Genomic DNA, 13,445 nt, shown 5'->3' with positions numbered 1-13,445 from the left:
GACAGCCAGGGAGAATCCCTTCAGAGAGCCCAGAGATCAATGGGAGAGGCTTCTGGCAAAGCGAAGCTCTTTGCAGAGGAACTATGGGATAGGTTTTGGAGGGCAGCATCCTGTCTCCCAAGACAGCCAGGGAGAATCCCTTCAGAGAGCCCAGAGATCAATGGGAGAGGCTTCTGGCAAAGCGAAGCTCTTTCCAGAGGAACTATGGGATAGGTTTTGGAGGGCAGCATCCTGTCTCCCAAGACAGCCAGGGAGAATCCCTTCAGAGAGCACAGAGATCAATGGGAGAGACTTCTGGCAAAGCGAATTAGAGGAACCCAAGCTCTTTCCAGAGGAACTATGGGAGAATCCCTTCAGAGAGCACAGAGATCAATGAAGGAGGCTGCTGGAAAAGCAGGGAGGGAGCACTCTTCCCAAAGATTCTCTTTCCAGGGTTGGAGGAGAAGGCAGATTCCATTTGGGGAGAAAGGCTCTATCCCCCCCCCCTATTGATCAGAGCCCTTCCCTGCCTGGGCGAGATCAGATGCCTCCTCGCGAGGAGCCTTCCCTTCCTGCCTCTCCTCTGTTAGAAATGGGCTCTCCCCACACAGAGGGGAGGTTGCAATCCACCGGGGGAAGCCTTGAGCACCGGGACTTCAGGTGTTTAAAGCACTGAAGAGATTAAGCGCCTGTAAACCATTAAATAAAAAATAAAAATAATCCTTATCTCTTATTGAAAGACCACAGCGGACAAAGGGGTGAGGGAAGCAAAAATGGCGACAGCCAGACGGATGGGGACAGAAAGGGCAACTCCCCCAAGGACAGCCCCATCGCACTCCGCTCCTTCCATTCATCTAACGCGATTTCAAAGGCTGTCGTTCCTATTTAAATGCTCCGGTTCCTAACTCGAATCAATGGAAAAATGTAGGTCGGACCCTAGTGTTTTTTTAACACGCGTTAAATGAGGAAAACTCGATTCAAAATTTTATCCCGCTCTACAATTCGATTTGTAGTGGGGACGATTGCGGGTTGCTCTAGAACCGTTCTAGGTTTAAATCGGATCCTAATAGGAACGCCACTCCTTGGATTCGATTCAGAACGCGGGGTTTCACCTAGTGGGAACATCCCCTTCGACCAAGTTTACTGGGTGGGCTTATTCCCATTGAACAAACATATGTAGAATTTCACTGGATGCCTGCAGTCTGTTGTATCTAGGGAAAATACAAGGAAGAAAAAAGGTGCAAGGTGTAGAAATACAATAATAATAAAGATTATGACTACTGTTCATTCTGTTCTTTATAGGGTCTCTCTGTTCTTAGGCTCAGGATGCTGGTATAAATGCATCTGCTAAATCCAGCTCTTTTGCAACTATATTTAGGTTTCAATAATTTCATGAAAATATTCACTCAGATATTGCAAAAACTGGCCTTATCACTATGAAATAAAAGTGTCTTTCTGAAGTGACATACCTGTGGTATTAGCTGCAAATTCAATATCCTTGCAACCGACATGGATACTTCAGAGTACGTGGCACCTATTACAGCTTTTACTCTAGGTGTATAATCAGAATAATTGCACTGGAATTCCACTAACTCTTTGGAAGCATTAAACTTGGACAGGAATCGCAAAGCTGCAGCCATGGCTCTGGTGACCTCGGCACATGTGTCGTAGATCTCGTAGCCCAGTTTAATTCCAGGTAAAAGTGTTGAGTTGTTGACTATTTCAATAGCATGGATCATTGCAAGACTCTGAAGAAACACTTGAACTTCAAAGCTGTGAAGAAACACACAAGTCAACCACAGTTACTTCACTGGAAGCCAGTGAACACAGAAGATGGAGTCAGCATGTACATTGCTTGTGCTCTGAGAGTGTGCTTGTGGTGTACCTGATGTTACTACGACAAGATTAGTGGTAGCTGGTGGCTGTATGTTACTGGGAGGGGTGAATCCTCTCTGGGTTCTAGTCTTAACCTGAAAGGACCTATCCAGGGGATGAGAGTTTGAATCCCCACTCAGTCATGGAAACTCACTGGGTGACCTTTGGCAGGTCACATTCTTTCAGCCTCAGAAGAATGAAATGCAATGGGACACCCACCCACCCCTGGACAAATTTTGCCATGAAAAACCTGTGATATAGGGCCTCCATGAGTTGGAAATGGCCTGAATGCACAGAACAGCTACATATAAATGTAGATATAGACAGGCAAACATAGGCATAAAACTTGCCCCACTTCTCCAAGTTGTAAGATGTTGCAAAGATGGAATACTTGTCTTGGGGTTCCTTTTGGCAGGGAGGTCCTTGCAGGCTTGGGGCATTTTATAATATTTGAGTTTATTTACAGATATACAGAATATGCTGTGCTTCTCTTACACTCAAACATTCCAACAGACACACATATTGATTATCTAACACCAGATTTGAAATAAAGGTGGACAGTTCCCTAGCTTACAGGGCTCAAAAATGTAGCTTTCTGTTTCTCTTTCAGACTGCTTCAGCTGGTTTCTCAAAACTGTCACCTTCTAGGAGATGTTGCACTTTAAATTCCTTTAGCTGTGACCAGCATATGCAATGATAAGGGATGCTGGGATTGCTGTCAAACAATATTTGGTCACAGTTATGTGACCCTGTTTTAGATGAATGAGGGGAACAAATGAGTCATCTTTTCTAATTGTTTTTTCAACTTGTGTTCCATTTACCTGTAATTTCCCTAAAATAAAATGTTAGCTGGCAACTTAGCCACTAGTTTAAAGAATATTTGCAGCTACTCTGGTCCCATTAAGTTTATCCTGTTATAAACCCACTGTATCACCCCCTTGTCAGGAAAATAATGTCCAGCACTAATGGAAATGCTTGGAAGTTTCAAGTAGATTTTCTTATGAAAGTCATATAGGAACAGGTTAATAAAGACATTAAAACTAGAGCTCTGCAACCAACCCAAAACCAGCTGAATCTTAAATAACAAATCAAATTGGACTGATTCAGACAGATTCTTTACCAGCTCAAGATGAAATCAGATTGGACAAATTTGATTTCATAGTGGAGTGGCACAGTCCAAAGTGCTTCAAACTCACCTACATAGAAAAAAATAATCAGTAAAGCAAATACAGGCAGAGCTTTGTCCACTGATATCATGCAATAATCTTTCCAAGAGACTCCCATCCCAGTGCTTATTGGGAGAGATTACAGTGTGCCCTCAGTATCCACTGGGGTTTGGTTCCAGGATGCCCTCTCCCGTGGATGCCAAAATTTGTGGGTGCTTAAATCCTGTTACACACAATAATGTTGCAAAATGGCATCCCTTATATAAAATGGCAAAATCAAGGTTTGCTTTTTGGATTTTATTTTTTGGTGAATATTTTCAAACCGTAGTTAGTTCAATACATGGATGCAGAATCTGTGGACACAGGATTGACTATACATGAATTCATTCAAATTATATTGTCAGTTATATCCTTTGGCATCTTTCTGTTTAATAGCTAGATTTAGCTTTTAGCAACAGACTGAAAGAGCTGAGGTGAGAGATGGGCACTTATTGATTGTTATATGAGTTGGTCACTGAGTCTCTTTGGCCTAAACCCAGTTATTAGTCTCACTTAGATTAAACCAATAGATTTAATTTCTGAATGTTATGTGACCACTTATATGGGTCTCCTCTAGTTTTGACTAGCAACTGGATATAGGCCTTTCTATTTTAAAATTTTCTTTTGTCTGGTTGAATAGTCAATCTTCTATATGTTTTTCCTATTTGTTAATTTGTTTGTTCGTGGGTTTATGTGTGTTCATTATATAAAACAAATGTTCCCCCTTGTTCCTAGTTGTTGTTATTAGGTATTAGATAGAAGGAAGGCAGTCCAAGTCAGAAAAGGCAGAGCATTGTCTGGGACCACTATGAGGTAGTAGCAGATCCCACAGGGAATGAGCAGGAATAAATTGCCAGGGCACAAAGTGTGTGGGGATATCCATGGAATAAAAACAAAGAGAGCTCTCATGTTGTCCTCCCTCTAGCCAGGAGACTGAAGCAGACAACTGCCCCACATGGGTTGGGGAACTATGGCACCAGGAGAGGGAATTTGCCACCAATGCTATTTAAATCAGCTTAAGGGGATTTTTTTATTAGGCTCTCAGAAGTTGGATTGCTGGTGAAGCATCCTCTCATTATCCTCTAATTCCTCATGTTCATTACAGAACATAGCACTACTGACAGAGTAAAGCAAAAAATCCCTCTCCTCAAGTAAAATTTCATTTCAAGATCATATCAGATCTTATTTAAAATTTAATAGCTGGTTGATGTTCTAGAAAGACAGTGCCAAGGAAAAAATCTCCATGAATTGGCCAGGACTGAAGTCAACAAGTTTTACAAATTTCCCTTGAGGTTTGTGTATGGGGGTGATGAGGGTGGTTAAACCAGAATATTTTGCAGGTTCCTAGCATAAAGCCTCCTATAGTTACCTCCTGCAGTTAAAATTTCTGAATGCATCTGTGGGCATCTGGATTCTTAAATCTCATTTGGATTCAGGAACAGGATTGAAACAATTTGTATCAATACAGATCAGATCAGGCTCAGATGCAATGGTACTTTGAACTGAGTCAAGAGCACAGCATTATCTTTCTAAAACATAAATGGTTAGCTAAATTGAAACAAAATATTATATTTTTTGCAAAAATGAAATTAAAAATGTCCCTCGTTTTGCATCTTTCATGTATCATATGAAAGGCAAGGTTACATTGGCATCAGAAAGACTATCTCCAGGTTTTCTTTCTGAGATGTTTACTGGGGGGAGGGAGAGGGGGGTATTTAGATTTTTCCCCCTCCAGTCCTCCTAGTCATCATAAATTATCTTTACAATGTCTCTTAAAGGATTCAGAAGTAAGAAGCAGTCCACTATTGTGCAGTGAGGCTTTTTTGTGTGTGGTCACCCAGGCTCATTCATGCATTCATGTAATTTACTGGTGTGTGTGTGTGTCCATCTGTGTGTCTGAACAGATGCTGACATTTTCCACCTGACACACTGTTGTGTTTCCCCACCACTCTTAAATTTTTCTTTCTCCAAGATCCTGGGGTCCTTTTACACTACATAACCATAGCACCATGTTTCCATTTTAACTGCCATGACAACACCCCACAAAGTCCTGGGATTGGATTAGATTGTAAGCCTGAGGGCAGGGAACCGTCTAACTAAAATATTGTATGTACAGTGCTGTGTAAATTTACAGCACTTTATAAATAAGAGTTAATAATAATAATATTAATAATAATAATAATTGGCAATTTAGGGAGAGGCACTTAGATTTGTTGGCCAGAGAGCTCTAAGCTCACTAAACTACAAATCTTAGGAGTCCATAAGATTCAGCCATGGCAGGTAAAATAGAATCATAGTGCTATAATTGTGTAGTCTGAAAAGGCCTCATCAAGGTGAAAAATAATAATTTACAATAAGTTTATGGTGGGTAGTCCCCCATCTGAAGACACTAGGAAAAAGAGGTACCAGCAGAGTTTCCCCTCGTGTGCTGTCATCTATGATGGCATGGATGGCACAATTCAGGAAGGTGGAAGAGCAGGATTGGGCAACAGGGCAAACCAGGAGACACTGGTGACTCCTATGTCCATGGGGCAGTACATCCATTCTGAGTTTGAATATGATCTGCTGATAGATCCAGCACTTTGGATAATTCCTTCACATTTTGACTAAAACCTGGAGTAAGTTCATCAATGTGCTGACAGCTATCTCACTACACAACCCCTTCCTATGGAATGATGGAGTTTGTAGTTTGGTGAGACACTAGAAATCTCTAGCTGAGAATTCTAAATACCCCTCTCTGAGCTGTAAATCCTAGGATTCCCTAACAGAATGCAGTTAAAGTGGAATCATAGTACTGTAATTGTGTAGTGTGAAAAGTTCCAGAGCCACTATCCTCTAGTGAGTTCCTTCATCAATATTTAGAAAGCAACTTTCCAGGATTTCAGAGAGTGTTGTTTTTTTCTGTGTTCGGTTTAGAGATATTGAACTTTGAATCTGTGACCTTCTACATGCAAAGCATGAACCACTGAGCTGCATCACCAGGAGTACTCTGTATCCATCCAACATTATATCTCAAAACTGCCTTAAATGTCCCCTTTCCATCAAGGACTTCTGGGGATCATATGCCATCCGCCATATAGGGCATCATTAGAACTAGGACTACATGCTTTCATTGGTTTAACTTGCAGATCATTCATTTAAAAGCTGTTTAATTAAACTGGAGACAGCAAGTTTAATCCCTGAGGAATGTTTTTAATCAATGCTTATGGATATGAAGAGTGCACTTGCTTATTTTCATTCTGATAAAGACCTTTCCATCTCAGGATAAGAGACGGTGTTGTAAGAAGTCATAATGTTGCTTCCTTAGTAAATTTTCAAATTAGGTATTGATGTTAAGGTTTTGGATATTCAAGTTTATTTAAATCTGAGTAATTTACTAAAAGGAAGATGACACCAAAAGGTCTCTAATTGGTAGAAGCTGTCATTATATGTATGTTGGGGCTATGACATTAATACTTTTCCAGATTAAAATGCCACAGTCATCTTAATACCAGCTGTGCTACAATTCTGAGATTACGTCCCTTTGATATAATCAGATTAATGTCACTGAGGCTGCATAGAGAGCCTGAGGGAAACAGTTTAAGTGTTTTTTGGATTGCATGTTTAAAATGCTGACATATACAGAATAAATAGCAGGGACCTGTAATATACAGTCTTCTTTTCCTATGACATATGATAGAAAATGCTTTTCTCTGAAATAACATAACTAATTTATGGATATATCTTCTGGAAATAATGTCATTCTGTATCAAAAATGTACTTTGTTATTCTACGTTATTTACAAAGGCTATAAACCTACCAGTATGTGCCTTTAGTTTAGGAGCAAATCTAGTTGATGTCATGGGATTTACTTCTAAATAAATATGTGTAGGATCATGCTTTTAGCACACCCAAAGTAAAAACAACAAGAACATCAAAAAAACAAACAAACAAACCTTGAACATTATAGCACAACTCAGTGGTTATCTATATAATTTTCAAAACAGATTTTAGTTATGTCATATGTTTTGATTAGTATTCTTTGAAAATAACCAAGATGCAGTGGTAATTATATACCATGAAATAGGTCACTTGGAGTACAATCCTATGCCTGTCTAGTCAGAAGTAAGTAATATTGAAGTTCATGGGATTAACTCTAGTCACAGTTTTTCTGTACAATAATGTCTGCCAAAAAGCATTTTCCCTGAGTTCAAAAGAAAACTGAGCATTGGACTGTGGTCTTAAAATATATTTTTTAAAGACACAACCAGGATGATATTATTCTCCAGCACATGAATAGTAGAATAATACAAGATATACAGTATATGAGCATCTGAGACATGGGCAGCTCGACACAATCACACATGCCAAATTTCTGCAGAAGATTCTCTTGCCTCCTCCCACACATAAACACACTACATTTGGCTGATACATAAAGTTAACCTTTCCAGAAACAGTAATACAAAAATTCAATAGACTGAGAGATTCCCTCACACCCACTTTTGTTTTGAGTAACCCTATTCATTTTCATGTCAGCTTGTTCTTCTGTTCCTATTTCTGCTGTTGGTTAGTTACTTACCCGGCACAATTGGCAATCACAGGCTGGAGGGGCTTTTCTTCTGAATGTAACATTTTGCCATGAACTGCAAATAAGCCTCCAATGACAATGTCTCCGGGAGAGCTGGCACCCACAAAGTCATCAGAACTCTGGCAAGAATGTCCAATATCAAAGCACACTAGGAAAACTGGCATCAACAAACCAAATATTGCCATGTTTCTGTTTCATTTGCTCTTTAGCTGCCTTCAGTCAATTAAACAAGCAGCACAGCCAACACTGTGCCTATTTCACCTGTAAACAACACTAGAGACAAGGGCTGTTCTGGAAGACAGACACACCTTAACTAAATGCTTGTTACCGGCTCTGACAGGTCATACTGTTTAACGGATCCCACTGGTGGACATTGTGTGTGTGCGTACGTGTGCATGTGTGTGTGTCTTTCTGTGTGTGTGTGTGTGTGTGTGAGAGAGAGAGAGAGAGAGAATATGCTGGTGAGGAAGCAAGAGAAAAGAAATGTTATGGCTAAACCTGTCTAATAAAAGAAGGGTACACATTTCAGATCACTCTGAGGATCATCATTTTTAATAGTTGATGTGAGCTGCACTAATACTTTCAATTTCTACTACCATTCTAAACCTGTCAGGGTGCTTTCCTCTTTTTTCTCTGCACTCCCTGTGATAGTATTCTTGGAAACCTGCTGTCATTTCTTCTTCCTTTCTCTCCATGCCATAATGTGTGCCCCACTCTAGCTCTCTTATACAAGTAACTGCTGTTTCCGTATCTCTCTTGCTCCGCACACAGGTTTCTTTCTCCCCTCATCTCTTGGGTCCTCCCCTTTGTTCTTTTGCACCCTAGTGCACTCTCTGTTCCTGCATCCCAGGTATGCCTCCCTTTCTATCCTCATAGCTGTTATCTCCCCTTTCCCTCTTACTCCATCAGTTTCACAGCACCCTCACATTACCCACTTTTCTTTTGCTACTCTGTAATGCTCTTCTCCACACAATTATGTTGCCCTTTTTTGCTCCCCTGCATCTCATTTTCCCACTATCCCTTTCTTCCATTCATCTCTAATATCATTTTCTGCCCATTTCTCCCTTATCCCTCTACTCTTTTTCACTGAATTTTTGCACAAGATATTCTGTCTGGATTTGTGCTAGTGACTTATACTAGCATTAATGTGAGGTGGGTGGGTAATACTAGGAAAAATACATTTTCAGACATTGTGCAAAGAGGTATCCAGTTCCTCAATACACTGTACAAAGTTGTATTCACTATTTTCCAATTGTACAATTGCTGCCAGATGACAATGGGTGTACCTCTGACCTAGACAGTCAATGATTGACCAGGAGGTGTTCAAGAGGTGCTCAGAGAGAACTCTCTCACACATTGCCTGACCAGCAGTCATCTCCTTCCCAGACCTTCTGTGCAAACACACTGGCAGAACTTTATGCCCCACCATTATTGAACAGAATCTCAACTCCTCTGTCCCAGAAGCTCATAAGAGGGATTATTTCAGATAATATTTTCAGACCAATCTAGCCTACCTATGGAACAAAGCATATGTTCTTTGTCCCACAACAACTTTGGAAGTCTTTAAACATAAATTGTGGCCATCTTTCAGGAGTGATTGAGTTTTATATTGGCAGGCGGGTTATATTGGCATGGTAGGGCATTGGACTAGATGACCCTTGCAGTTCCTTCCACCTCTAAGATTCTTTGATTCTAAATCTCCATCCCTGTTTGTCAGAGCTTGGAAACAATTTACAAAACATGTTACTTGCAATAAATTTCCTTTTTCTTCAGTAATGAAGCTCAAACCTGAAATACCTGTAGAAGACAACTAAATTGAGGTTGTAGTACTTTGGCCACATCAAGAGAAGGTATGACTCATTAGAAAAGAAAATGATGCTGAGAAAGGTTGAGGGTAGAAGAAAGAGAGAACGACTGCACAGCAGATGGCTGGACTCAATTAAGGAGGTCATGGACATGAATCTACAGGATTTGAGCAGAGTAGTGGAAGACAGGGAGGCTTGGAGATGTCTCATCTATAGGATTGCCATGATAGCCTTGGGCTATAAAATCCGGGGTCAACTTGAGGACTGTTAACAAGAAGTATAATACATTTCAATTGTAACTTATCTAGAGATACAACCACTACTTTTCGGATGCAACTGAAACTCTTTGTTGCTTCTAATGTTACAGGTCAATGGCCTCTATAAATGTTGGAGGAGGAAGATCAAATGGTTCAAGTGCTGGCTCATTCTTTGCCTTGTGCTGCTATCTTGTGCTGTCGTGTGATTATTCAGGTTTGAGGAGGTTTTAGCTACTTTTGAAAATCAGGAAAGTAAAGAGGAACTTCTGAAAAATCTATTGGTTTTATCTCTATTGTATTTGTTTGAATCTACATGCTGCCTTTAGTTCTAGTTTTTGGGAAAATGTGTAAAAGCCGCAATGCCAGAGCATCATGAAGCTGCTCCCATATAAATGGCTGCGTGGACTGCAGGTGGCTTGGGAGCATGTGACATGTACTTCCAAGCTGCCCAGAAGGTGGCTTAACTTGCCAGTCTGTTCTAGCTCTATGTTAGTTAATTGCACCACTAGTGCATTTAACAAATGTAGATGCCAAATTGTGTTGCTTATTTTCAGGTTTTCAAAATAGGCTTAGGTTTTCCAAGTGAGGGACTAAATGAGTGTTTGTGTCTCATGAAGTCCACACCCTGCATTTGGCCAATCCCTACTTCAGAAGCACTAGATCATGGGGCAAACTGTGGCCTTCCAAATGTTGTTGGACATTCAGAACAATCAGTGTAAGAACCCAAGGCCAAATATTGAAAAAAATGTAATGAACAGTCACATAAATAGAAATGACCACGGCCCTGTTGGAGAAGTGATTAAATGTCGTACTGCAGCCACAATGTTATGAGTTCGATTCCAGGGCTTCAAGTTTGACTCAGCCTTCCATCCTTTCATAGGTCAGAAAATGGTATAGAAAGGTAAATGCTATTGCTATTGTTATACAACCATGGACCTACATCTGTACTACAGAAATAATGCTGCTTGACACTGATTTAACTGTCATGGCTCCATGCTATGTAACCCTGGGATTTGTAGTTTTTTTGTGGCATCAGAACTCTCTGTCAGAGAAGGGTAAATATCTCACAATGGCTTAAAATGTTGCAAACAAACAAAGAGTATCAAGTAGATGAAAGAAGTAGATGAGACTGGGTATATAGACTATATGGTGAACTGACTGAGGCTGGTATAACATTGCCATGTGTATTTTAGCTGTGTGTATTTGTGTGTAGACATGTGCAAGAGGGGGGAAAGCTGGCATTGGGATGTGAAGTGTGTACGTGTGGGTATGTTTGATCTAAGTATCAATCAAATGTGGTGCAAATGAACACAAGGACAATGCACCTCTGTCCTAGCAGCTTTCTCCACCTAGAGTGACTGCTACAGTTTTAAATGAATTTCAGGGAAAACTAGATAAATCTCCATTTCCTGTCTTCACTTTTTAAAAGACTAAAGACAATCTATACATCTATGTCTGTATGTATAGGTAGATAGATTGCTTAAGCATAACTAGTGAGGGTTGATGCTAATCACTGGGGCAGTGAAACCACTTCAGTTTTAATCCAGACTTAAAAAGAAACCATCCACAGTTTTGAATTCTATCTTCAAAATACACTCAGCACTTTGGATAGCTCCTTAAAATTATGCAAAACCTGAAGTGGATTCACTGCCTCACTGAGCTGGACCAATTGTCATTGATTATGACTGCTCCTACAAGTCCCTTGATATTTTATTAGTGCAAAGTAATTGCTGAGCTTACTCATTCTTCTGCAAATAAAATGGTGACCTGTTAGTGACATAAGCATGTTTTATGAGTGTGTATGTCCTTATCTTGAATGGGGCACAAGATGATATTCTCTAGCTTCTTGCTCTTATCCAAAGTCACACACACACACACACACACACACACACTGCCAAGCTGTAGCCAAGCCATTTGTTGCAGGGTAAGGTGGGAAATGACAGGGTAGTGGGGATGGTTCTCATCCCCTTGCAGATTCTGCATCTGAGAGAGGCAGAAAAACAACAGTGTCATCCCCCCCCTCTCTCTCTCTCACACACACACACATATACAGCGAGATACAGAGAAAAAGACAGAGAAACTGAAGAGGGATGAAATGCAGTCCCAGTTACACAGTCACCTCCTTTATTCCTTCTCTTGCAGCTATTTATGGTCAGAGAAGCAGCTCCATGAGACTTGGTTGCTGCCTGGAGTGGGGGCACAGAACTGTGGAACTGCACATATGGAGCACTTATGTTCCATGCCTGCCCTTTAGGACCATGGCCCGCATTGTTTTTTGTATGAATTTCTGCAGTTGTTCCCAATTTTTGACACAGGGATAGGTGCTGTTCCTGTGCCTTGAAGGCATACAACATCAACAACAAATCCTTTTTCCAGTTCTTGTAAATCAATTGCTACACAATTCCCATAACAATGTCTACACTTTTAAAAAATTGTTACATAATTGGAGCTTTTTGTTTTGTTTTGTTTTTGATCTGAGTTACCAATGGCAGTTGAAAATCTTGCATTGGCTTGTAGCAGCAAGTTTGGTCCTTTTACAGTGTGTTTTAAGGTTCAGATAAGGAAACCCATTGATTGGCACACTGGAAATTAAAGTTGACAGAACAAACATTCAGGACAATCTGTGCATAATTTGTCATTATTTATAGAAACACAGTGATCTGATGTGGTGAATAATCTTATGTGCTTTGAATTTTTCAATAAACGTTAAGACATTTTAACAAACAATTAGGTTAAAGGTATGTGAGAGAGTGTGTGATTGTATCTTCTCTATCTACTTCCATTTTTATTTCTGCTTGGTTTCCCAAACCATCAGTGCCTAGAAATATTCTACAGTCTGGGAGCAGAGCTGGGGCAAGATGGACAATAGCTGGGAATCACTGACATGGGACCACTAAAGATATTGTCATTTTTTCATTGAAGCTGGCCAGGGCTGGACCTACTATTAGTCAGAGAGTAGTGGCTGGATCAAAAAATGCTGGGGTGGGGGATAGAATAAGCAGTGGTCATAGCCATCTTATTCCTTTTGAACTCTCCAGCTGATCTCTTCTGCCAGAGGTTAACACTCTCTATACCACAAACCTTTCCTAGCCCTTCCCACAAATAGTCTGTTAGCTCAGGCCATGTGTGGTGGAGGACATTATCCTATTGACAGTATTGAAGGTTCAGCTGTCAGTCAACAACATGTTGCAGTGTATCCTTAGCTGTAACCGGAAAGTTACTATTTTGTTCTCAGTCCAGCCTCTTAGAGGAAGATTGTAGCAATATTTGAAGCTCATGAGTGATTTACAGTGAAACCTTTTCCACTGTACTATACAGTTCTTAAATACTTCATGGTTATATATTAAAGTTGGGAATTTTTGCATATTGAAGTGAAGAGGTTTCAGAATAATAAAAACAAAAAAGGGGGGAGATCCTTCATCTCATGCAGAATTCCCAAACTTCAAATCCCATCCCAGGATTCCACAGGACACAGCCATGATAGTTAAAGTAGGATTGAAGTTCTACAATGATGCAGTATAGATTCTACATCCACCCAACACTTAAACCTCTGCACCATGGTTGTTCCCTGTGCATCTCACACCACTCTCTTAATTCTCAGCTGCAGACAGGACACCAAGCTACAGCTCAATTGCAGAATACATGCTAGGCATGAAAAAGGTCCCAGTCTCTGGCATTTCGAGGTAGATGTGGGGCAAACTCTTGACTTAATTCCTGAAGGGTTTCTTGCAGTCAATTTAGAATAGGTGGGAAAGTG

General features: G+C 40.4%; 1 protein-coding gene across 1 annotated transcript in view; it reads right to left on the bottom strand.

Annotated features, from left to right (window-relative positions):
- The window catches only part of GPRC6A (G protein-coupled receptor class C group 6 member A), a 38,079-nt gene extending 30,268 nt beyond the window's left edge, over positions 1-7,811 (bottom strand). Inside the window, exons 1-2 of the mRNA XM_042446309.1 lie at positions 7,618-7,811; positions 1,449-1,752 (exon numbers count right to left, since the gene is read on the bottom strand). Coding sequence (XP_042302243.1) covers positions 1,449-1,752; positions 7,618-7,811 — 498 coding nt within the window. The remainder of the gene's footprint in view (positions 1-1,448; positions 1,753-7,617) is intronic.
- Between the last annotated feature and the right edge of the window lie 5,634 nt (positions 7,812-13,445).

The sequence above is a fragment of the Sceloporus undulatus genome, chromosome 1 (genome assembly GCF_019175285.1).
Source record: "Sceloporus undulatus isolate JIND9_A2432 ecotype Alabama chromosome 1, SceUnd_v1.1, whole genome shotgun sequence".
Lineage (NCBI taxonomy): Eukaryota > Metazoa > Chordata > Lepidosauria > Squamata > Phrynosomatidae > Sceloporus > Sceloporus undulatus.
This window is presented reverse-complemented; position numbering and strand designations above follow the sequence as displayed.